Source organism: Sander vitreus, chromosome 2 (genome assembly GCF_031162955.1).
Source record: "Sander vitreus isolate 19-12246 chromosome 2, sanVit1, whole genome shotgun sequence".
Classification (NCBI taxonomy): domain Eukaryota; kingdom Metazoa; phylum Chordata; class Actinopteri; order Perciformes; family Percidae; genus Sander; species Sander vitreus.
Window position 1 is genome coordinate 37,257,869 of NC_135856.1, and position 26,311 is coordinate 37,284,179.

The 26,311-nt window shown below is 41.9% G+C and overlaps 2 protein-coding genes and 1 long non-coding RNA gene across 3 annotated transcripts; 2 read left to right on the plus strand and 1 right to left on the minus strand.

The window, feature by feature from the left end:
* The first annotated feature begins 4,967 nt into the window (after positions 1-4,967).
* On the plus strand, positions 4,968-7,906 carry LOC144528659 (GTPase IMAP family member 9-like). Its single transcript, XM_078267403.1, has 2 exons — positions 4,968-5,112; positions 6,483-7,906. Exons 1-2 carry the CDS (start codon positions 5,091-5,093, stop codon positions 7,478-7,480), a joined length of 1,020 nt encoding a protein of 339 aa, XP_078123529.1. The 5' UTR covers positions 4,968-5,090; the 3' UTR covers positions 7,481-7,906.
* Positions 7,907-11,841: 3,935 nt separating this feature from the next.
* Positions 11,842-13,652, minus strand: LOC144530697 (uncharacterized). The gene is made up of 3 exons (XR_013503143.1): positions 13,350-13,652; positions 13,212-13,281; positions 11,842-13,134 (listed from the first exon to the last, which is right to left on the minus strand). It is a non-coding gene; the product is annotated as an uncharacterized LOC144530697 (long non-coding RNA).
* A 7,546-nt stretch (positions 13,653-21,198) lies between these two features.
* LOC144528680 (GTPase IMAP family member 9-like) lies at positions 21,199-24,464 on the plus strand. The gene is made up of 2 exons (XM_078267441.1): positions 21,199-21,325; positions 21,960-24,464. Exons 1-2 carry the CDS (start codon positions 21,310-21,312, stop codon positions 23,090-23,092), a joined length of 1,149 nt encoding a protein of 382 aa, XP_078123567.1. The 5' UTR covers positions 21,199-21,309; the 3' UTR covers positions 23,093-24,464.
* Positions 24,465-26,311: the final 1,847 nt, after the last annotated feature.

Below are 26,311 nucleotides of genomic sequence, written 5' to 3' on the forward strand. Positions count from 1 at the left end.
TTAATGAAATTCATACTTATTAAAACGAATTCCACTTGTTCAACTATTCTCACTACTTCAACTTCTTCAACTTTAAGCTATTCATCCAGTTTAGCTTTAGCAATTCAGCTATTCAGCATTCCCACGCATTTTCTGCAGGAAATGCATTTTCTAGTTGCAATATCATTCTTCACTAAAGCTTGTTATAATTTTAACTGAACAAATCCTGAGTTTTATTTCTGATCTACCAGTCAACAAACACTTAAGATTTGAGGGTGTGAGGTGTACTGATCTAAGTGGAGTCAGATCATCACTCACATTTTACACCAAAATCTTACAACGGTTATTGTGCTTAACTGTGGCCATAATAAATAGTGGTGTCTATAACATTAATATATATATATATATATGAAATGTTCTTTTGTAGTGGAACGTGTTATATATTTGTTAAGTAGCAAATCACTGCCATGCTAGAAATACTTGAGACAAATAATTGAGGACTGCTTTCAACGTAATCGTGCTATTTTTTAACAAGTTATTGATCTGGAGAACCATATAAAGTGTTATTTCTCTAATGTTAATGTTATTTTCAAATCATTCCAAGGAAAACTGCAGGCGAGAAAACATAAGGACTCCGGGGAATAAGCTCTTCAGAGCTAAGTTAGTAACAAGCATTTCTGGGACATGGATGCACACAGATGGAAAGAGAGAGGAGAGAGGAGCTCAGTGTGTCAAAGGAAGTCCCCCGGCAGTCTAAAACTATAACAGCATAACTAGCTGGTCCAAGGCAAACCTGAGCCAGCTCTGTAAGGGTTGGTAGATGAATCTGACGACTATGAAGAGGAGCAGCGAAGAGAAGGGGTGCCGTGGTCTGAAGATATACAGTTGTGTTCAAAATAATAGCAGTCCAACATCACTAACCTCATAAATACATTTTTTTGGTAGAAGTGATATGTCTACATGGCAAATAATTTACTAGTAAGTGTTGTAGAGTCATAGAAAACCAACAGACCCAACAGTCATGACATGCATGCTGCTCATTCTGGGTAATTGAATCTGTAATTGAAAGGGGCATGTTCAAAATAATAGCAGTGTTGTGTTCAATTAGTGAAGTGATTGATTCTGTGAAGAAACAGGTGTCAGTTATGGCCCATATTTAAGGAAGGAAGGAAGCAAATGTTGTGCATGCTGGTTATAGTGCATTTCACACTGAAATACTCAGCAAAATGGGCCGTTCCAGACATTGCTCTGAGGAACAGCGGACTTTGATTAAAAGGTTGATTGGAGAGGGGAACACGTATAAGGAAGTGCAGAAAAGTATAGGCTGCTCAGCCAAAATGATTTCAAATGCCTTGAAATGACATCTGAAGCCTGAACGACGTGGGAAAAAACGGTCAACTACCATTCGAATGGATCGAAGAATAGCCAAAATGGCAAAGGCTCAACCAATGATCAGCTCCAGGAAAATCAAAGAAGACTTAAAGTGACCTGTGAGTACTGTTAGGATCAGAAGAACGCTATGTGAAGCAAAGCTACAGGGGCGCAACTACCCAGTGTCAGAGGGTATGTGGCAACAATTTTTAAACAACAAGTAAAATAAGTGTGCCGGACATCATCATGTATGGGGGTTTAAATAATAAAGTTTTATTTTAAAGTATATCAGTCCCTGTAGGCCCAGCATAATTATAAATAATTATATGGTATCTATATACATATATAAATGTACTTTATTTTCATTACAATGTGATGTGTTGTGATTTGTTTACTACATCCCCGCTGTCAGACATAGGCTAATTGTTATATTTCCCACATGTGCTGGGTTTTGATACAGAAATGCATTTTTTCATTCGCAATGGCAAGATTAGCCTAATAGCATGTAACAAAAGATGTTAGATTATTTTGATTTGGCATTAGATGTAATCAGACTTCATCTGTAAGCAACACTAACGTTAAAGTGCAAAATGAAACGAATGTGAGGAGGACTCGGAGCTTGAACTGGACATTTAGTTTTGTGTGGTCTAACTAACAGAACTCCTACGTGATGTCATTACTGGTCTCATCTCTACGTGATGTCATCACTAGTCTCATCTCTACCTGATGTCATCACTGGTCTCATCTCTACGTGATGTCATCACTGGTCTCATCTCTACGTGATGTCATCACTGGTCTCATCTCTACGTGATGTCATCACTAGTCTCATCTCTACCTGATGTCATCACTGGTCTCATCTCTACGTGATGTCATCACTAGTCTCATCTCTACCTGATGTCATCGTCACCTCATGTCTGTCTCATTGACTCCTTGCCTGTGTTCTTCTCCACTAAGACATATTGTCAAACAAACATTATGTAATATATTTTCTATATTAGTTTTTCCATATCAATAATATTAAGAAATTAATCTGTTGGTATCAAGTGGCTCCCCCCTACACTTCCACCTAATGTTAGACCTACCTGTTGCCTTCCCCTGTCTTTTCCTGATCCACCATCCTCACACCTGAATGAAATGAACTCACTGGTAAATATAGCAGCCTTAATTCAGTTCTTATCAGCCTAGTGATGTTATGCAGTAAGGTTTTGCTGCTGTTGAAATTACATTCACATTTTGGATTCTAAAAAGTACAAATATGGAGAGCCACTTAGCATAGACCTTTAAAGAGAGAGCTAACAGCTAATGGTAAAACTAAATCTATTAATGATTCCATGGTAAACCAGAGTTATTGCATAAGTTATGTTTTCCAGCTTATTGTCATTTATTGTGCATGCTACCTTATATTTACCTGTTGTTATATTATATTAATAAAATTAAGATATGTCATGCATGGGACTGGTACCATAGGGTTTAACCAAAATCTAAATGTAGCTATCAGCAACATTGGTTTGCATTAAGCTAGCCGTAAACCCCACTTAAGCTGCTAGTGTTAGCAAACTCTAGCTAGTCTGAGAACAGTCTGTTAACATGAATATTTGCAAGCCTCCAAGTTTGGTAGCCAATCTATGCATGATTCCATGGTGAACCCCCCATTTGGCTGCTACATTCCCAGTGTTAGCAAATGCTAGCTAGTCTGTTAACATAAATATTTGCAAGCCTCCAAGCACAGACGTCACACTTTAAATCCTACCTGTTACCTTTCACCATCCACTTATTTAACTGCTGTCGCATGCTTGGACATGTCATCTCCTTTTCCCTCTTTCTTTTTTCTATTTTTAGCCCCCAACAACTCACTACTCGTATGCTCGTACCTGCTCACGCGGCAATACTTGAAGAGGTCATGTTGCCTTATGCTGAAGAGAAATGCCTTTGAAATGGGTCTTTCAACAATACAATGACCCCAAACACACCAGTAAGCGAGCAAAGTCTTGGTTCCAGATGAACAAGATTGATGTTATGGAGTGGCCAGCCCAATCCCCAGACCTCAATCCCATAGAAAACTTGTGGGGTGACATCAAAAATGCTGTTTCTGAGGCAAACCCCAGTGATGCAGAGGAATTGTGGAATGTAGTTCAATGGTCCTGGGCTGGAATACCTGTTCACAGGTGCCAGAAGTTGGTTGACTCCATGCAACACAGATGTGAAGCACTTCTCAGAAATAATGGTTATGCAACTAAATATTAGTGCAGTGATTCAAAGTAAAGCAAACCCTTGAGACATATTTTCAGTTTATACAGTACATCTTTGAGTTTGTAAAGAACAGCCTAATATTCCTTTTTCTTCACTTTCTGTAAAGGTATAACACAAACTTGATCAATTTTGTGTTCCCAGTGCATTGATATTATGGAATTAAAAGCTATTCTAAGGATTTTGAGCATTATTCACTTTTTAAACACACTGCTATTATTCTGAACACAACTGTATATACCCTCCCCCCGCCCAGTGCTCTACAGGGACAATAAGTTATTTGTTAAACAGATCAGACCTAGGTTGCCACTCTGGTCAGTCATGATACCTCATCATCACAAAACAAGGAAGGTTGAGCACAAACTGGCTGGTCACACTCAACAGCCCAACTCTGAGTCTGGGCACAAACCTGTTCCTGAACACAATGTCCTATTTATAGTTCCCAACACTTCAAGCTATTATAGTTCCATTTTTATTCCATAGTGGATCAGATGTGTGCACTATTTCCTGCAGATGACTGCCAGTTCTTGTAAATGGTGGAGGGAGGGGTGAGCAGCAGAGAGAGTGAGTAATTATAGCTGTAGTTATTGCTGTTATGCAGCTGGGGTGGATATAGCAGCCAAGTGTGATGAACAGGACTGACTGACTCTTTTGCTGGCATATCGAGGATCCTTCCTTACAGTTTTCCTGACAGTTTTTTTCTAAATAATTGAATTAATAAAGAAATTCATTCATTCACAAATGTTTGACTCATGCTTTATTTTACAGGTTCATCATTGTTTAAACATATTCAAGTAAAACCATGTATTTTGTGACTTTGTATAGGGAAATCAAGACGTAGACGCACAGAATTCATTCTAATTTACTGTTGGCGTGACCTAGGGGGTTTTTAGGTCAGCACACAGCTGAAATGTTTACAGGCATTTTGAGGTTCAACATGTATGAACAACAAAGTATTTAATAATGAATAAATAATGGATTGATATCAGTTCATAGAATGGAAGTAAATAAATCATTGATTATTCACATCTTTTCTGTTCTCCATTTTAATTTCTTTAATTTCATTGATGCAGTTATTTACTTATAAACAAGTCAGATTTGGTCTTCCATACAGTAACCCCCCCCCCCAGCCCTGCTTGTTGTAGGAATCACTTGACGATACATGACCTCAACAGGAAATTCTTACTGTATAGTGCTGCACTGCAGTTATAACACAACACTCCCTAAAGTGGGATCTGTATCTATGTGTCTTTGTTCTTTCAAGTTTTAGGTATTGCAAGTGGAATGATTACAGCAAGCTAGTCAAAATGTCTTTGAGGCAAGAAAATATATGAAGCTGTTTGTTTTGGACAGTCAAAACCCCTGCTTTAACTGCAGTTTCAGTTTCACTATGATGTCCACTGTGTAACTGCTTGTAGGTGTGGTTTGCTGCAAGCAGCCAGCTGACAAAGCTGAGAAGCAGCAGAAAGACTGTCCCAGCAACTCAACCAAAAATGGCCAACAAATACTACCATGGTAAGTCATGATACTATTACTCATGTTGTTAAAGGGGACATATTATGGTCATGTTTGGGTTCTTACTTTTATTTTTGGGGATCTACTAGTTTACATACTTTAATGTTAAAAAACATTATTTTTCTCATGCTGTCTGTCTCTTTAAGTTAAGACAGAAGTGATTATATTTGGACAAACAGCAGCGCTGGGGAATATGACACGGCTAAGTGTCAATACTGTAGGCCTATATCACACTTCCTGATTCCGGAACTCGGAGTAGGGAATCAGAACTTCGGTCAACAGTCCCTTTCTCCATAAGGATTTAGATTATCAGCCATAATGTCTAAACCATCCCATAATGTCTAAACCATCCGAGGTAGACTGACCCGGCGCTACGTGATCTAAACCATCCCATAATGTCTACGTGGATGTGAAACGAAAGTTTCTGTTCCTGTAGAAGCTAGAAGTCTGTATGAAATCAACCTTGTTTTAAGAAAACGTGTTTTATCCGTGATCTTATTGAGAAATACTACAGTACCCACAATCCTAAGCGTAACAGCAACGTCTCTAATTGGTCCAACTCACTGTTACCATAGAAAGGTTTACCATACCTGCGAAACCGCGAACGGCTAGAGCGAGCTTCTACCATTGAAGTCTCTTGGACCTTTTGCCTTTTTCAAAATGTTTCTTACTTTGAGAGTGTTCATTTACAATCCCGACCACATCGTCGGAGGTGACTTCAGGCAGGTAGCGGAGAGTCTTGGTCCAGCAGTGTTTATCGGGCTCCGCCATTGTAAAAAGCTAACAGGAAGAGCTGTATCCCCACTCAGAGACGTTCTTCCAGTCTTCAATTGTTGCGTGACATAGGCCTATGGTGCTTGTTTGCTTGAGCTATAAATCCTGGCCCGTGTTCACTCTTTTTCTTTCCTACAGCTGACATCCAGCCTGCACCATTGTTTTTTGGTTTTGCACCTTCAACATTCCCACAACACACATGCCACACATCCATGCAATTTTTGCATTGTTGATATTGTTGATTTACACACTCCATTGTTCATTTGAGTTAACCTTTGTTTAGTTAATCATTACTTTCTACTTAAAAATTGCCTTGCATGGGCTCCTTCTTGTCAAATTTCAAGAGCCAGTTTGGGACAAATATTATTTCTCAGGAGCCATTTTTTGAGGGGTTAACCTACTGTGTAGTATATGAATGTGCTGCAAATTACTGCAAATTACTACTCTCTTTTGAAATTAGAAGCATAGAGCAATAGGATATTTAACAGTCTAATGTTCTTTTTTAATTTGTTTCACGATGTTGATGCACTTTACAAAAGATTATGGATATCAAGAGCATTCATTCTTTTTCTAATGCTATTAATTCTTCCATACAGAACAAAAGAAGAATATGAGGATAGTGATGGTGGGGAAGACTGGGAATGGGAAGAGTGCCACTGGAAACACCATTCTGGGACGACAGTGCTTTGAATCAAAGTTCAGTGCAAAGTCTATGACTGTAGACTGTTCCAAGGGCAAAGCTGAGGTGGATGGGCAACAGGTGGTTGTTATCGACACCCCAGGCCTGTTTGACACCAGGTTTGGCAAGGATAGAACAACTAAAGATATATGCCAGTGCATCTCTTATTCTGTTCCTGGACCCCATGTGTTCCTGGTGGTCATCCGGCTGGGCAGATACACCGATGAGGAAAAGCAGACAGTGCAAAAGATTCAAGAAATCTTTGGACAGGCTGCAGACAGATACAGCATGGTTCTCTTTACTCATGGGGACCAACTTGAAGACACAACTATTGAAGACTTCTTGATGGAATCCTCAGACCTGCAAGAACTCGTGGCCAGATGTAATGGCCAGTACCATGTCTTCAATAATAAGCTGAAGGATCGCTCTCAGGTCACTGAGCTGCTCCGGAAGATCAGAAATTTAAACCAGAAGAACGGAGGAAGCCACTACACAAACGAGATGTTCCAAGAGGCCGAGAGGGCAGTCGAAGAGGAGAAACAACGCATCCTGAAAGAGAAAGAAGACCAAATACGCAAAGAAAAAGAGGAATTGGAGAGAAAACTTCAGAAAGAAAATGAAAAACTGATGAAGAAAATGATTGAACAACTTCAGGCTGAGAGAGAGAGGGAGAGGAAAGAGAGAGAGGAGGAGAGGAAGAGGGAGAGGGAGAGAAGAGAGAGGGAGAGGATGAGGCAGATGGAGGAAAGAGAAGCAGAGAGGAAGAGAGCTAAAGAGGAGAGAGCAAGGCATATTGTAATTATGCAGAAATATCTTGAGGAGCAGCGTGAAAGAGAACTGGAAGAAGAAAGAGAAAGGTTGAGATGGCAAGCACAGCAGCAATCTGATTCACAAAATGATTGTACGATTCTCTGATTTGGTTTTTCTGTAAGTCTTGATTAAAATGAGAAAGGTTCAAACTTATCTTTTCAGCCATTGTTGCCTCAAGTTAACATACTGATATACTTTAAAACTCCACATTTACAATTTACAACTGGGAAGAACCAGGCAATCCTTCTTGTCTGACATCATCGGCAACAATGCATATAATACATGTACTATATTGGCTACCATTGAGAAGCAAGTTCACTACCGCCTTTCTTTAGAAATAAAATTCAGTTATAATTCCCCTTACACATATTGCATCAATCAAGTAATTCTCTTTCTCTTTACACACAATGTAAGCAGTGGTTTCTATTCATTCTGTACTTTAATGTTTAATGTTGTTCATGCATGTTATAAAGCACTCTGAATTGTCTTCGTGTATAATATGTGCTATTCAAATAAACTTGCTTTGCCATATCTTGGCTCTTGTTTATGTTTATGCTATATATTAATATAGTAATTTGAATTATTTCAAATTACTATATTATTAATTTCCTACCATTTATTAATAAACAGTAACATAGTAGTGAACCACTACATTGTGAAATAATTTTAAAAGTTGTTAAACCATAACTAATAGTTTATAAATATAATTTGAGGTACTAGTCTTTTCTTTTCATGCCACTTTCTACTTCTACTCTACTACATTTCAGAGAGAACTATTGTACTTTTTACTCCACTACATTCATCTGACAGCTTTAGTTACTTTACACATTGAAGGGTAACTACCGTTTTTCAACCTAGACCCTATATTCCTATGTTTTTGTGTCTAAGTGACTGATGGGAACAACAATCTTTGAAATTAGTCCAATGATAAGAGATATTGCTGCAGACAGCAGCGGCGATACAAGCTACAATATAAGTTAGGACAATTGTCCAGCTTGTATTTACCTTCACAAAAGTGCTCGTTTTGCCACTGACAGACTCAGATTATTATTCCAAGTGTCTGACAACATTATGGAAAGGATTTCTAAGGAGGTCGACCTTTCTCTTGAAGAGTAAGCTCTTTTTTTAAAACATAAAAACATCCGCGAAAGTCATTTTAGCATCGTAAAATACACTTCATTCAAAGTCGATAGAAACAAAATAAAACTATGAAAAGCCATTTTGGGACGCCTTTCCACTTTTCCAACCATCACAACTCTAGTCTTGGTTGAAATAAACACATAGTTTGCCGATTTACATGTGAAAATATGTTGGCTCCATACATGCTAAAAGTATTGCTTTTTCAAATGGAGTCTGGTGGGTTTAGCACTAGTGACTTCAGAGCTGTTTTTGGTTAAACAGAAAGGTCTCAAAGAGGTTTTAAAGGTCTATCTCTGTAGGGATCCTTTCCATAACGTTGTCCTCATTGGGGTCTCGACCTGACTGCAGTTCGTCGTCGTAACTGACTTGAGTGGGCAAATGCTCACATTCGATGGCGTCCGGCACTTTGGAGAGGTGTTCTCTTTACGGATGAATCCCGGTTTTCGCTGTGCAGGGCAGATGGCAGACAGCGTGTATGGCGTCGTGTGGGTGAGCAGTTTGCTAACCCCTCCCAGACCCCTCCAATACAGTAAAACTGCACATTTTAGAGTGGCCTTTTATTGTGTCCAGCCTAAGGCACACCTGTGCAATAATCCTGCTGTCCAATCAGCATCTTGATATGCCACACCTGTGAGGTGGATGGATTTTCTCAGCAAAGGAGAAGTGCTCACTAACACAAATTTAGACAGATTTGTGAACAATATTAGAGAGAAATAGGCCTTTTGTTTATGTAGAAAAAGTCTTAGATCTTTGAGTTCAGCTCATGAAAAATGGGGGCAACAACAAAAGTGTTGCGTTTATAATTTTGTATATAATATGTTTTATTATAAATTAAACCACCCAACAACATATATATATATATATATATATATATATATATATATATATATATATTTATTATTTATATAAAGTGAAATCAAACAAAAATAAATGTTTTCCCCTCGTCTTAAAATGGTCAAAAATAGTAGGTTACTAGAGTAACCTATTTCCTTGTCCAGCTGCTGCAATTAATATGCAGAGGAGGAGGAATCAGAATGTAATCATTGCGGAACCATCATCAAATAGCTTTATTTCTCTCTCCCTATCTCTCCCTCTGCTGTACAATGACAATTTCAAGAAGCTACAAAACAGTTCTGCTGGTGTACAGCTGGACGGGAGTATGTGATGTTAGCTGTTCACTGAATGTGACGTGTAACCCCCAATTTCCACTGGATGTGGAACGGCTGCGGAACGGCTCCAGAATGGCGGCGGAGTCATTAGGTTTCCATTAAAGTCAGTGTGTGTATTTCCACTGACTGCAGAACGGCTGCGTTCCGACTGCGTCCCAGCTCCGGCGGTCCGCAGCCCTCCGGAGCAGATACGCAGAGCTTCTATTTTTGCCGTACGCCGGAGAGCTCCGCAGCAATTCAGCACACGGTAGATAGCGCGGGACAGGAAGTCGAGCTGCTGGAGCTGCTCCCCCCACCGGATAAGCGGACGAAGATGGATGGAGGAAGTCGAGCACAGAAACAAAATAAAACATCCGGTTAATTTTCAAAATAAAATACACCGTGCTCACGGCGGATCATATTTCCCTGCACTGCACCTTGAAAACACAGCAAAGAGTTGTTTCCCCTCTACTCCTCTGGATGGAAACAAACTGTTGTTGGTTTTGCGGTTCTATTCTATGTGAACTTGCGAGATCTCGTGGGTCCTCGTGACTACAGCTGTCAGTCATGGCCGCAGCCGTGCCGCAACAAATCCGGACCTGGTGGGTATTGACGGATGGTGGAGCACGCAGCTGTTCCGCATTCAGTGGAAATCCAGAGTAATGCCCCATTTCTAGAACTTATGGTAATTGTTATGCATTGCTCCCAGGTTGACCCAGGTGATCTCTGAATTGTCATGACCAGGGATATACCCATGTTGACTGGCTTGGTTTGAATTTCCAAAACGAGGGTTGAACCCTGATCAGACAACCATGGTGAAACCCTGGTGAAAGTGGTATAGCGGTCAGGCCATCTGTGTATCGCATTGCCAGACCTATCTCCACAACAACAAAGTGTACGCAGCTCGCAGTGTGAGCTACGGTTTTTGACAAGTACTGGGTGTATTAAAAAAAACCCATGCTGTGTAAAACGTAAGGGTTTGCAGTGGTGGTTTTACTGGGGCTTGCGGTTTCAGTTTTGTTGTGGCATTTTGGCGGAATAAATCTGCTATTCGTTCAGCAACATTCATGCTTTACGTCAGACAATGTTTGTGCCACGCTGTGTGATACGCTCTGATGCAGACATCGAGTGACTGAGTTCTTTTAAGTTAATTACAACACACCTGTGCACAATAATAAATGAAAACGACACATTTGCTGTGCAGCCGCAGGTTGGACTCTGCGGAACCTGCGGCCCTTTCATCAAGGACAGAGCCTCTAGGCCACCCAGGGGCACATGACCAATGAAGAACCGTGTGTGTGTGTGTGTGTGTGTGTGTGTGTGTGTGTGTGTGTGTGTGTGTGTGTGTGTAAATTAACCGTAATGTTGTGTTAATCTTGATATTACTGTCTGTAGGTGTCTGTGTCGACTGTCTGGCGAAAATGCTGCGTCATGCTTACTAATCAGTGGCCATGTTTGGACTGTTTAAACTATAGGTGGCATAAGTAAAATGACCTCATTGCGAGCGCCAGAACCTTTGCAAACGTATTGGTATATCATTTGTGTCGATAAAAATAAAACATGACTCTGAAATCGCAGTTTTGAAATACTCTACGTTTGTGTTTCGAGTGGATGAGGATAATAACATTATCGTCAATGAAAGATCCACCGACCGCCTTGTCACTCGTAGGCCGATAATTCAAAAACTATAAGTCCCATAGCTTACGTGAGCACATTGGCTGAAACTAAAGAATACCTAAGTTTTAACATATAATTCATTCAATTCAATTTTATTTATAGTATCAAATCACAACAAGAGTTATCTCAGGACACTTTACAAATAGAGTAGGTCTAGACCACACTCTATAAGACACAACAATTCCAGTAATTCCCCCAAGAGCAAGCATTCAGTGTGACAGTGGCGAGAAAAAACTCCCTTTTAGGAAGAAAACTGGGACAGACCCAGGCTCTAGTGATGAACAGTGGCAATAATAGTCACAATAAAGATAAGGAAACAGTGACTAGAAATAGTAGTCGTAGTAGTTCATGGCATAGCAGGGCACTGCAGGGCGTTACAGGATGTAGCATGGCACAGCAGAGCATAGCAGGACGTAGCAGGACACAGAAGGGTGCAGCAGGACACTGCAGGGCACCGCAGAGCGTAGCAGGGTGTAGCAGGGCATAGCAGGGAGTACAGCTGGAACCATGATTTAGGTGCAATTCATGTATGACAAGTAAAAATTGTGGGCGTGAGAGCAATTCTTAGAGAAGGGACTAAGATGATCTTTTAAGGCTTCGTGCTCTAGCTATGACATCACCCACTGTAAGTCACACAATACACACCCATTATCGACGCAGAAAAATCCTGAAATAAACACTAAACTTAGACAGTGATTCCACAAAAAATGTAGAAGATATCAACTGCTGGGATATAGCCTAATAGCTGAATTTCATGAATGGTTTAAAGTTTGAAATGCGTCTGTAGGTGAAAGTATGAAGGAGGAGATAGATTTTGAAGTAGATGAGGATGTAAAGGATTTGAAGCCTGCTTTCATTGACTTTAATTGTTACAATTTTTTGGAAAAAAGTAGTATTTTAAAAAGTATAAATAGCAGAACAAATGTTGAAGACGTGTCTCTCTCAAGCACATGATAGAAGAGCTGAACATTTTCATATTTGAATGTTTTTTGTAGCTGAACGTATGCAGAAGTTAGAAGCGACCAAAGAAAGTTAAAGAATGAAGAATCTGATAATACTGTGTCAGCATTCACATAATTCAATGAAAATACAGTGATTGTGGGGGCGTGGAGGCTCTCAATGTGAATCTTAGGTTGCTCGACAACGCCACCTTGGGAATTGCACCCAAGGGATTATTTTACACTGATCAAAAACACAGGTTTGTTCCACTCAACAGGCAAGACACGTGGTTCCCAGTTTACAAAAATACTTTATTTAATAAAATATGTATATATTATCATAAAAATTAGCATTCATCCCAAATAGTAAGAAAAGGAGCCTAATCAGGGGCTGAGGCCTACTGGTGGGAAAGAGCAGGTGAAGGGGAATCAATAAAACTAAATTAAAGAAAAAGGGTTCACCCAGACACACGTGGCAGTCACACACAGTGATATCACCAAATCCAAGGGAGCACGGCACACAAGGAGGACAGAAATACTTAACCCCAAAATGTACAACGAAACATACAACATAAAGCAGGAAATAGTTCACAAAATCAGCTTAACAAAACAATTTACTTACAAACTAAGGGATTAACTCCTCACAGTCATTCGGCTAAAATTAAAGAAATAAACAGGTTAAAAGTGTGGTGTCGGCAGTCCACCATGCAAGCCAACTGTAGCCCAAGGCAGCAATAGCAGCGCCACCAAGCAGTAGAGACACGCTGTGTAGACAAAGCAGCAGCGGCCCCAATCAGCTGGTGGTGGAGTCACGTGAATCACCACCTGTAGATTTCGGCCAGCTGATGAGCATTCCCTGTCAATAAACATAAAATTAGTATGGCTAAGCTACATTAATCAAGGCTTTTGGGGGCTAGATTTAAGGTAGCATACCTGTTTTCAAAGTCAAACCAGCACAGGGAGAGGGAGGGAGAGAGAGACCCACACGGCAGCGGACATCTACCTATGACCACAATAGCATTAGCTACAGGATAGCATTCGGTGTAACACAGAGAGAGAGAGGACACTTACCACCGCTCGAGAGAACCAGGGAATAAGCGGAGCACGGAGCACTCGGTCGCTGCTCTGCAAAAGTGAGTGGGCCATTTTCAAAAGACGAATTAGCAAAAAGGACAAACTGAAAAAACAGCAACGCATTTTACCTTCCAACATACTGCATTACAGCGGCAATAACAGTACTGCCTACAACATGCTCAACCAACAAAACTCAGTCTAAAAAGTTTGTACACAACAATATAAATAAAAACCTGTCGGTTTTAACCTATTCAGGCTAAAATAGATTTGCACCAGCAGCATTGGCTCTGCACAGCACTGTTATAAAATTAACCATTTTATTGCACAAAGTGGCAACTAAACATGAACCCAAACAGCAGAGAAGGCGTTTACATACCGCATGACATAGATTAGCCTGAAGTTAACTTTTTTGGCCACCAGCCAGTGTGGCAGGTGCGAGTGAGCAGAATCACGAGGACCTTAAGAGAACTGCTGCCATTTCTTGTAAATACTAAAGGGAAGGGCGACCTTCTGCTGCTGTCGTACTTTACAATCAGCACTGCTCCCAGTAGACCACATGGACAAAACACACACACCAGGACTGATTGCAAAATGTGACTGTGCAATACTGTAAATACATTTTACTACTTTGATATTTATTCCTTTACTTATATTTATTTATTGTTTGTTTGTTTATCTGTGTCTTGTACTTTTCCTACTATCCCTTGCTGCTACAACAGCATTGTGGGATTAAGAAAGGATTTTGAATCTTGAAAAAAGTCACTTCCGTTAATGTAGTGCTGAATCATCTGGCATCATTAATATCCCAGGGCATTTTTCATATAGAGGAGGTCTACACAATGCTCGTTATTAATATTAATTCTTATAATATTCACTCAATGATCAATCCTACCTGCCTACTCTGGAGCTCTGGGCTCATAGCTGGTGCTTGGTTCTTATTTGTCACAGTTAGCAGCAAACTGGACTAGTGGCTGCTGCTGAGGAGCTACGAGAAAAAGTTTGATTCATAAACATGAATGCTGGTTTGGAGGCAATGTTGTTTTATGTTTTGTACAATCGCTAGCATCTTGCACTGCTACTAACTATAGGGTGACCAGATTTTCCAGAACTAAAACCGGGACACTTTGCGCGTGACCGTAGTGCTCGTGCACGCTTTTTAACGTGAACATGTGCCAGCCCAGGTCAGACATAGACACAGACAGATTAGACACAATTTTGCCAACAGCACACATAGGCCTACTGCTCACAACATAATGGGGTATCTCAGTTAATATTCATGAATTTTCTTGGTATGTAGCCTACATATCTAAGAAATAATATTAAAAGACAGTGAGTGAGTTTTATGTGGGACCAACTTTATTTTTCAGAATTAAAGCATTCTTTTGGAAAATGCACCCACTGAACATGTGAAAAACTTTGTGAAAAGATATTTTTCATTTCATGGCACTAAACAAATTATTTGGAACTGCTGCCACAGGCTTGAACTAAAGTTATGGTAAGACTTCACGGAAAGAGTACATGAATTATGAATAAATGCGTGAATTACATCATGATTTGTGCATTACTTCATTCCTTTATATCTTATGAATCATCAGGAATTGACATGAGTTCATAGCCTCTCATTCATGACCTCATGCATGAACAACACATCAACTAAAGCATTAGGTAAGGTGGGTACATCATTATGCACAAGTTGTGTATGCAAATCAGAATTTGCGCAGTGATGACCAATTTCTTTTGCATAAAAATAAATAGGTTGGTACCAGAGCACCCTAGGCCAAAGGTCAATGATTGATTTTATAATCGTTTCATCTGATCTGAGGCCATATGTTTTGGACACTCGGGTGAAGAGAGGGGTGGAGCTGTCAACCGATCACCATCTGGTGGTGAGTTGGGTCAGGGGGTGGGGGAAGACTATGGACAGACCTGGTAAGCCCAAACGGGTAGTGCGGGTAAATTGGGAACGTCTGGAGGAGGCCCCTGTCCGACAGACTTTCAACTCACACCTCCAGCGGAGCTTTTCGTGCATCCCTGTGGAGGCTGGGGGCATTGAACCCGAGTGGACAATGTTCAAAGTTTCCATTGCTGAAGCTGCGGTGAGGAGCTGTGGTCTTAGGGTCTTAAGTGCCTCAAGGGGCGGTAACCCACGAACACCGTGGTGGACACCGGTGGTCAGGGAAGCCGTCCGACTGAAGAAGGAGTCTTTCCGGGATATGTTATCCCAGACGACTCCGGAGGCAGTTGCAAGGTACCGAGAAGGCGCGAAGGGCTGCAGCCTCTGCCGTGAAAGAGGCAAAGCAGCGTGTGTGGGAGAAGTTCGGAGAAGACATGGAGAAGGACTTTCGGGTCGGCACCAAGGTGCTTCTGGAAAACCGTTCGCCACCTCAGGAGGGGAGCGGGGAACCATCCAAGCTGTGTACAGTAAGGATGGGCGCTGTTGACCTCAACTGAGGAGGTAATAGAGGCGGTGGAAGGAGCACTTTGAGGAACTCCTAAATCCGACTAATACGCCCTCTATGGTAGAGGCAGAGCTGGAGGATGATGGGGGATTGGCATCAATTTCACTGGTGGAGGTTGCTGAGGTAGTTAAACAACTCCACAGTGGCAAAGCCCCAGGAATTGATGAGATCCGTCCAGAAATGCTTAAAGCTCTGGGTGTGGAGGGGTTGTCTTGGTTGACACGCCACATTGCGTGGAAGTCTGGGACGGTGCCTAAGGAGTGGCAGACCGGGGTGGTGGTTCCCCCTTTTTAAAAAGGGGGACCAGAGGGTGTGTGCCAATTACAGGGGTATCACACTTCTCAGCCTCCCGGTAAAGTCTACTCCAAGGTGCTGGAAAGGAGGGTTCAGTCGATAGTCGAATCTCAGGTTGAAGAGGAACAATGCGGATTCCGTCCTGGTCGTGGAACAACGGACCAGATCTTTACTCTCGCAAGGATCCTGGAGGGAGCCTGGGAGTATGCCCAACCGGTCTACATGTGTTTTGTGGATCTGGAGAAGGCGTATGACCGGGTGCCCCGGGAGATACTGTGGGAGGTGCTGCGGGAGTACGGGGGTGAGGGGTCCCTTCTCAGGGCCATCCAATCTCTGTACGACCAAAGCGAGAGCTGTGTCCGGGTTCTCGGCAGTAAGTCGGACTCGTTTCAGGTGAGAGTTGGCCTCCGCCAGGGCTGCGCTTTGTCACCAATCCTGTTTGTAGTATTTATGGGCAGGATATCGAGGCGTAGTCGGGGTGGAGAGGGGTTGCAGTTCGGTGGGCTGGGGATCTCATCGCTGCTTTTTGCAGATGATGTGGTCCTGATGGCATCATCGGCCTGTGACCTTCAGCACTCACTGGATCGGTTCGCGAGCCGAGTGTGAAGCGGCTGGGATGAGGATCAGCACCTCTAAATCGGAGGCCATGGTTCTCAGCAGGAAACCGATGGAGTGTCTTCTCCAGGTAGGGAATGAGTCCTTACCCCAAGTGAAGGAGTTCAAGTACCTTGGGGTCTTGTTCGCAGTGAGGGGACAATGGAGCGGGAGATTGGTCGGGAGAATCGGCACAGCAGGTGCGGTATTACATTCAATTTATCACACCGTGGTGACGAAAAGAGAGCTGAGCCAGAAGGCAAAGCTCTCAATCTACCGGTCAGTTTTTGTTCCTACCCTCACCTATGGTCATGAAGGCTGGGTCATGACCGAAAGAACAAGATCCAGGGTACAAGCGGCCGAAATGGGTTTCCTCAGGAGGGTAGCTGGCGTCTCCCTTAGAGATAGGGGTGAGAAGCTCAGTTATCCGTGAGGAGCTCGGAGTAGAGCCGCTGCTCCTTTGCGTCGAAAGGAGCCAGTTGAGGTGGTTCGGGCATCTGGTAAGGATAACCTAACTCCCTAGGGAGGTGTTCCAGGCACGTCCAGCTGGGAGGAGGCCTCGGGGAGACCCAGGACTAGGTGGAGGGATTATATCTCTAACCTGGCCTGGGAACGCCTCGGGATCCCCCAGTCGGAGCTGGTTAATGTGGCCCGGGAAAGGGAAGTTTGGGGTCCTCTGCTGGAGCTGCTACCCCCGCGACCCGACCCCGGATAAGCGGATGGAGATGGATGGGATGGAATCTCCCTGCTTTTGAAATGCACGAACATTTCCACCCAGCACTCGTACCTGGAGGGACAGGTTAAAATGAGACAGATAGGAAGAGGCATTGCAACAATGTTTAGAAATATACACTGTAACGCTGGCTGCAGAGATTATGCAGATGTAGATCGCTACGATTGACTGACACACACACACACACACACAAACACACACATTGTTAAAATCATACGCTGGACGCTTCTTTCTACATGGGTTTAGTTAATGATGGGGCTATAATAAGACCACGTCGGCTATGTAATCGCTGACAACCGGGACAATTTCATAGTGGTTGGTGAAAACCGGGACATTTTAGCGTCCCGACAGGCTTATGTCGGGACTCAGGACACGCACCTCAGAATCGGGACTGTCCTGAGTTGCCGGGACGTCTGGTCACCCTAACTAACTAGCTTAGTTTACCCGTCTCATCATCTTCATTTGGCATTTCACTCTCAAACTGCGAGCTGGTTTTAATGAAAAAGTTGCTCAGTTAAGCACATCTGGCCACGTCACTTTCTAGAGCTTTCCTTTTTTAATTGTCAGTTTTTCAACGCCTTTTTTGCACTTTCTTTTATCTGTTTTCATACCTTCCTTTTGCTCGCGGTCGCATCCTCCAACAAGCACCGCTGACTTAAAGGGATACTTCACCGATTTAGCATTAAGCTTTGTATCAGTAGAAACCCGGTAGTATTTTTGAATGACCGTGCTTCCCTCCCTCATGTTCCCCTGAGACGAGAGATTTCTGTATTGTGGGTCTGGAAAAAAAGCCTCTTATGATGCAAAAATCGTCATTTTGCGTTATAAGAGGCTTTTTTGCCCAGAGGCTATGGACTACAGCCAGTAATAGGACCTACTTCCGCATGTTGTCAACCCGCCCATAGGGAGTTGGACTGCCGACATTCTCCGAAATTTCACGAAACAAAACGAGTGTCAGCCATCTTGAATCCTTGCGTAGCTTAGTGGCTTCTCAGCATCAAAACTTTAGATAGACAGATTTATTCATCCCGAAGGAAATTTTAGAACAACAATTATGTGCATTCAAACTACCGCACACGTGTACCAACGGGATACATTGGTACAGATCGGAGAATATGCAGGACACTTTATTACAGACGGAATACTCCATACAGCTTCACCCGCCGGCTATGAAGACCAGCGGTGTTGCTCGAAGCCTCTGGCCAGTAAAGGGACATCATCAGCGGGGAACGTTGAACAAGTTTGCGGGTGGCAAACTCGTGTTTGTTGTCCGCTCATTAGACAACAAACTGGACTACATCCAACTTCAACAAAACTCCCAATACCCCAGCAGAGACTGCTGTGTTTTTGTTGTTGTGGAAACAACAGTGTACCGGACTATCCAGCCTGTTTCTCTGTAGCCGGGTATGAGTGGAGATGGGCTGTGTTAACACGGACTTGTGCTGAAATGAGCTGCTTGTATCCAACTAAATGCTAACTGCTGGTGGAGTTTGTGACTATTAAATGCCGACCATTCTACATTCCACGCAAATTTACGACTGTGTTTATAATCGTGTTTACAGTCTACCAAGCGCTAATGCTAGTACGCGTTAGCTGAACTTTACGGAGCATATGTGTGTGTGTACTAGCTAAATGTAGCCTGTTTCGTATGTCATTTTTATATAATGTTTTTATATATTTTAAATGTGTAACACCACTAGAGCCACGGTGAAACGTTGTTTCGTGTATATGGTTGAAATGACAATAAAACACATTTGAGTTGAATGCTGCCTCACTGTCTGTCTGTAACGGTAGGCGTGGCTTGGGAGTGGAGTCTAAAGCAGCGAAGCAAGTGCATTCTGGGATTTGGTGTCTTTCATCCATATGAGCCAAAAACACATTTTCTGGCTTATCTCGGCGTAGAAGGTACCAATTTCTATACTTTTTTTCACATTTCTACTACATAAGTGACCCAATTTAAAGATGTATTCGTCTTTCCAACGGTGAAATATCCCTTTAAGTGTACGAGGTTTTTAGCAAGGTGCCGTAAATACGACTACGTCCTGCTACGTCCTGCTATGCTCTGCTATGCTCTGCTGTGCCCTGCTACGTCCTGCTATGCTCTGCTATGCTCTGCTGTGCCCTGCTACGTCCTGCTGTGCTCTGCTATGCTCTGCTGTGCCCTGCTACGTCCTGCTGTGCTCTGCTGTGCCACACTACATCCTGTAACGTCCTGCAGTGCCCCGCTATGACATGAACTACTATGACTACCATTTGTAGTCACTGTTCCATTATCTTTGTGACTATTATTGCCACTGTTCATCACATCCCCAACCAGCACCGCCAGACACCGCCTACCAAGAGCCTGGGTCTGCCGAGGTTTCTTCCTAAAAGGAGTTTTTCCTCGCTACTGTCACACTGAATGCTTGCTCTTGGGGAATTACTAGAATTGTTGGGGCTCTGTAAACTATAGAGTGTGGTCTAGACCAGATCTGTAAAGTGTCTCGAGATAACTCCTGTTGAATTGAATTGAATTAAATTGAATTGAATTGAGCACCTTGCGACCAAAAAAAAAACCGGTCCAATCTATAAAAAAGGGGGAAAAATTATTTTCATTTAATCAGTCAAAGAAAATGCTCATCTTACCCAAAAATACTTGTTTCACTTACTATGATTGATAAGCAGGGCCTGATAATAACCAGCCAGTGTGACAGTTAGGAGTGGCAGAATCATCAGGACCTTAAGGCTATGTTTAGACGGAAACGATCTGAAGAGAAAACGCAAAAGTGGCGTTGTGTTCTCACTTTTTATTCCGCGTTTAGACGAGAGTTTTGGGAGGGAAATCTGCGTGCATATGGTGACGCAAAAGTGTGTGAAATTCGATGTAATATGCACACCAGGCGGCTAGGCCTACGTAGAACCTTCCTTCTACTTCTCTCCTTAGCAGCGCCAAACCAAAACATGTCGAAGCGAACAACAGCTTGTCTGGAAAGACGAGGAGGTGGAATTGCATGTTTGTCTGATGATGACCGGCACAGTCGACCGTGATGAGCCACAGCACAGCACCCACGGGAGCACTACCAATATCCTGAACCTCGCAGCCCTTCAGCCGCTGCTTGAGAGCGAGAGGCAGCGGGCAGAGGAGGCTGAAGCAGACCCTCCTCTGCCCGCTGCCACTCGCTCTCTCTCTTTCTCTTCATCCGCAACGTTGTAGCCTACTCTGGCTCACATGAATAGCCTACATATGGTCATCGAACTATGACAACCTTATCCACATTGTCGAAATCATTTAAATATTGAGCTATTACATGTATTGAAAATCTTTTAGATCCTATAATTTCTGTAGCCTCCTCGGTAACAACAGACTACCTGGACGCCTTTTTCTCGTCTCTTTCCACACCGCTGTCTTCAGACTTTTGTGTTTTTACCCTTTAGACGGGAACGCGACGGTGGAACGTTTTTAAGATTTCCACTCTGGAGGGTGGTTTCACTTTTTTGCGTTTTTAAGCCCCAAAAACGCCATCGCCGTATAAACAAAAGGCACATCTGATAAAATATCGTTTTCACCCGCGAGCGTCATCGTGTAAACACCTAGGAGAACTGCTGCCATTTCTCTTAAATACTGAAGGGAAGGGTGAGCTTTGTGCTTTGTGCAGCAGCGTCTGCAGTTAAGTGATAAGTGCTTCCATTTCTTGTTACTGGTTGGGGAGGGCCACATGTAAAGCTTTAATTTCACTTTCATTATGTGCAGCTATTCCTGGGTGTGGTTTGGCTCATATATAGAGCCTTTCCAAAGGAGCTGCAGGAGACACACTCTGAACTCTGTCTTTACTTCAGCTGCAGTATCTACTCTGTACTCTTTAACCCAAACAGGGACAGGAACTATTACAACCTAAACATGGACAGCAATTTTGGTAAGTCATGATGCTGTATCCATTTTAATAATTTGTTATATTTTTAATGTTTTGATCACTATTATAAATAATTTTATAAGAGTGATCACTGCTGAATCTAATGTATGTAATGTCTTTGTGTAGCTCCTATAGACTAATGCTTCCATAGACATAGCCTACTGGGTAGTTCAACTTAAAAGGATTTTACTCTTTAACAAAAAGGTCTATCTCTGTATGGATCCTTACCGTAATGTTATCAGACAGAATAATAATCTGAGCCGGTCAGTGGCAAGAACAAAACTTATGGTGGATGGAAATTGACGATGCCTATTTGCCGTATATGATTACGTTACAGCCCGGTCTGTGGCTGCCGGTTACAGCGTTCTTGCTCAATACTGGACCAATTTCAAAGATTCTTGTACTAGTACTTAGACACTAATACATGGGGTACTTTAAAATACCTGGTGCCTTTTCCTGTAAATAGTGAACTAAACAATATATGGAAGCCATATTAGATCATGGAAAGAAAGCCAAATAAGCCAACTTTATCAACCACATTGTAAATATTAATTAGATCAATTAGATTTCCTGTAGGATTAACTACAATGCATGTACAACCTGATTCTTATTCAGTGTCACGCATTCTTCTACACAGGTTGGAGCAGAAATAATGAGGATATGAGGATAGTTATGGTGGGGAAGACAGGAGTTGGGAAGAGTGCCACTGGAAACACCATTCTGGGACAACAGTGCTTTGAATCAAAGTTCAGTACAAAGTCTATGACTGTAGACTGTTCCAAGGGCAAAGCTGAGGTGGATGGGCAAAAGGTAGCTGTTATTGACACCCCAGGCCTGTTTGACACCAGGTTTGACAAGGATAGAACAACTAAAGATATATGCCAGTGCTTGTCTTATGCTGCTCCTGGACCCCATGTGTTCCTGGTGGTCATCCGGCTGGGCAGATACACCGATGAGGAAAAGCAGACAGTGCAAAGGATTCAAGAAATCTTTGGACGGGCTGCAGACAGATACAGCATGGTTCTCTTTACTCATGGGGACCAACTTGAAGACACAACTATTGAAGACTTCTTGATGGAATCCTCAGACCTGCAAGAACTCGTGGCCAGATGCAATGGCCAGTACCATGTCTTCAATAATAAGCTGAAGGATCGCTCTCAGGTCACTGAGCTGCTCCGGAAGATCAGAAATTTAAACCAGGAGAACGGAGGAAGCCACTACACAAACGAAATGTTCCAAGAGGCCGAGAGGGCAGTCGAAGAGGAGAAACAACGCATCCTGAAAGAGAAAGAAGAGCAAATATGCAAAGAAATAGAGGAATTGGATAGAAAACTTCAGGAAAAATATGAAAAACAGATGAAGAAAATGAATGAACAACTTCAGGCTGAGAGAGAGAGGGAGAGGAAAGAGAGAGAGGAGGAGAGGGAGAGGGAGAGGAAAGAGAGAGAGGAGGAGAGGGAGAGGGAGAGGCAGGAAATGAATGAGGAGAAAAAGAATGAGGAGGAGGAGAGAGAATTAGAGAGAAAGAGAGACAGAGAGGAGAGAGAAAGGGAGACTGCAAACCTGATGAATAAAATGAAGGAACAGCATGAGAAAGAACTGAGAGAGGAAAAAGAAAAGTTGCAGAACAGACATGAAAGTGAGGCCAGAGAGGAAGCTGAGGGCTTTAATCCATTGCATCATCTGTTAGCACTGGTTGATGCTGGCATGAAGGTATTTGGAGCAATTACATCTTTTAGACAAATGCTTGTGGGATTGTTCAAAAAGTGAGTGATTCAGGCAGCACAACTACAGAGGAACCCTCTAGAACTCCTACACAAGAATATATGAAACAATTATTTCATCCACAGAACTAAAATGACTATTTGCTTTTTTATTATCTGAGTGAATGATAATAAAGCTAATTGTATTTGTTAAAGTAGAGCTATATACTGTAGGTTAGTAAGGCTAGTTCACTCCATGGTTCACTCATCATATCATACTCTCACACTGCCATCTAGTGTTCCTTTTGCATTATTTTAACAAAGCTCAAGGAGAGATTCCATAATGTAAGTTAACATTTTACTATATATATATATACTATTATATACATACTATTTTCTTTTTTTCATTTTTTTTATCAGATGTACACGAATGTATTGTAGTAAATCCTTTCGTTATTTGATTTTGTTCCTGTTGGTCACAGTTTGTCACAAAGTCTTTATTTCATGGGTTATGTTGATGACTGATGCCACTCAAGAACAAGTTATCTATGTGCTCATGTGCTACACTGAACAAGAAATAAAGGTGTGATATTAAGACAAAACCTTTGCTGGAGTAATAATAATAATAAATAATAAAATAATGGTCTATACCATAAAATTTAATATAGAGACGTAGAGCTGTCTCTCTCTCAGCACCCTGGTTGGTGCTAGACTGAGCCCCCCAGCAAGCCAGCAAGCTAACTAGCCGACCGGCCGAGAGATGAACAGTCTGGTTGGTAGTTACTGTATGTCCAAATGAAGCTTTTCTTTATTTTCTGAGCCCACTAGACGGCGCTCTCTGTTTATAACAAAGGGTTGAAAACAATGTGAGAGAATCAGAGGGACCATATAGACTCGGTGCTGCCACTGCTGATTTAGGTAAACACTGTTTAGTTGTAGGTATCAGAGCAACGTTTGTATCCGGTTTCCCTTTTTGAATGATGAATAGATGACCGCCGGCTGCCGGCATGGAGAGTTATTTCCTCTCACCCAGGTGCAGAACGTACATGATAGTTGGCCGTCAGCGTTGGTCTTTGTGATATGTTCAAGTGCAATTTTTGGGCCGAGACAAAAGGGGATGTGCGGCGTCACCACAGTCGCCCTTCATCACCATTAGGTCTTGGTCGTCTGCTTGGTGTGTCAGGGCTTTTAGATTTAAACAAACTCTGACTACCTTTAAAACCAGGATCAATACTTTGATGTTCTCCAATGCCATTCAAATTGACCTCAGGCACATATTGCATCAATCAAGTAATTCTCTTTCTCTTTACACACAATGTAAGCAGTGGTTTCTATTCATTCTGTACTTTAATGTTTAATGTGGTTCATGCATGTTATAAAGCACTCTGAATTGCCTTTCTGTATAATATGTGCTATTCAAATAAACTTGCTTTGCCATCTCTTGGCTCTTGTTTATGTTTACTTGTTTACATAGGTCAATGAGCAAATGATGGAAATCTAAAATGGCCTATTTAAATAGATAATTGAAATTGTTATATTATTAATTTACTATATTAATAAACAGTAGCATATAAGTGAACCAATACATTGTGAAAAAAATGTTTAAAGTTGTGAAATCATAACTAATAATTTGAGGTACTTCTTTTCATGCCACTTTCTACTTCTACTCTGCTACATTTCAGAGAGAAATATTGTACTTTTTACTCCACTACATTTATCTGACAGCTTTAGTTACTTTACACATTAAGATTTTTCCACAAAAAAACACTGATTGTTGTTTGTATGTTCGCATAAGAAAACAGCAACAAATCTTTTATTATTGTGGCCTCCATGTTTTCACACACCAGAGGCCTGTAATATTTGAAAACAGTATCCTGACTGAACGTTGACATATACCCTTCTGTAATTATCCTACATTTATTATTAGTCTGAATAATTCATAATGTCTGCTTTTTTATCTCCAGGATTATGTATAATTTCCTATAAATAAGGTTTATTGACCATGAATTCCAAAAATAAGTGTAAAACTAGTAATAAGTTGGTGTTAGTGATGCTCATACATGGTAGTGAAAGGAAGTGTAAAATGGAGGGAAAAAGGGGCCAACATTGAAGAAAATGCACCAAAAGGGTCGAAAAAAGAGACAAAAACGTTGTAAAGTGAAGATTTTCATTTGACCCGGGAGGACGACAAGTGCATGGTCCAATGGAAGAAAGACAACGCAAGGGTTAAAGAGCTGCACACAATGACAGTGAAACTAAACCTTTATATGGTTGTTTCGGGAGTTTTTTTAATATCTGGGAAGTCCCAGTGTTTCCTCTCCACTTCTAACCTTGCTCTCCCGACCATTAACAACAAATGGAAGCACTTATTTATATCATCACTCAAAACATCATATTTTATAAAGAACCAGTGTTTTTTTGGAAAAATCTTAACGTGTAAAGTAACTAAAGCTGTCAGAAATATTGTACTTTATACTCCACTACATTCATCTCTCTGAAATGTAGAGGTGTGTAGAGGTAGAAAGTGGAATGAAAAGAAAAGACTCCCTTAAAGTACGAGTACCTCGAATTATTAGTGTAAAAAAGACCATTACTTTGAGCAGACTGGATTGTCTGTAGCGATACACTCTCTCGCTCCCTGTCATGAGTGGCTCGCTCTATCTGGACTAGTAACGTCTCGGCATGCTCTGCACCTCAGCTTAGGCACAGCGGTCTCGAGCGAGAGAAAAAGTCGTTAACGTGAACCGCTATATCACTTTCTTTTTCTCCCATCATTGGAAGTTTGTGGACACTACTGTGTGCATGCATCGATAAGTAAGTCTGACGTCCTGTAGGTACGGGACAATTTTATGTAGGATTTATAAATGCACATTAGCAACTTTAGGCTAATTCACGAGGGTGCGATTTCCATAGACCGTATATAAGAATGGACCAACAGATCCCGTGTCTCTGGACGGAGACCAGTGAAGGACATTAGAAGCTCTTTCCCGGTGATGGCTGAGCGTTACTGCGCAGCCTCCAGCTGAGAGAGACGACGTAAATGTGACGTGAGCAACCTGTCTGAAAGTTGGAAGTCTTCTGGTAGCTGTGCCAAGAGAAATCTCAATCATGTGCTTATTAGCATCAAAAATAGCGCCATAGGAGGTCGTGAGGAGACGCTTACCCCCTTGGCTATTTCATGTGTAAGCTAATATTTGCCGTCTGTTCATGTGCGCTGCAGGAGTTATGTTTCTGTTTGTTGAATGCGTTGTTCAGTGCAAATATAACTGAGAGTGTAGTTTAATCT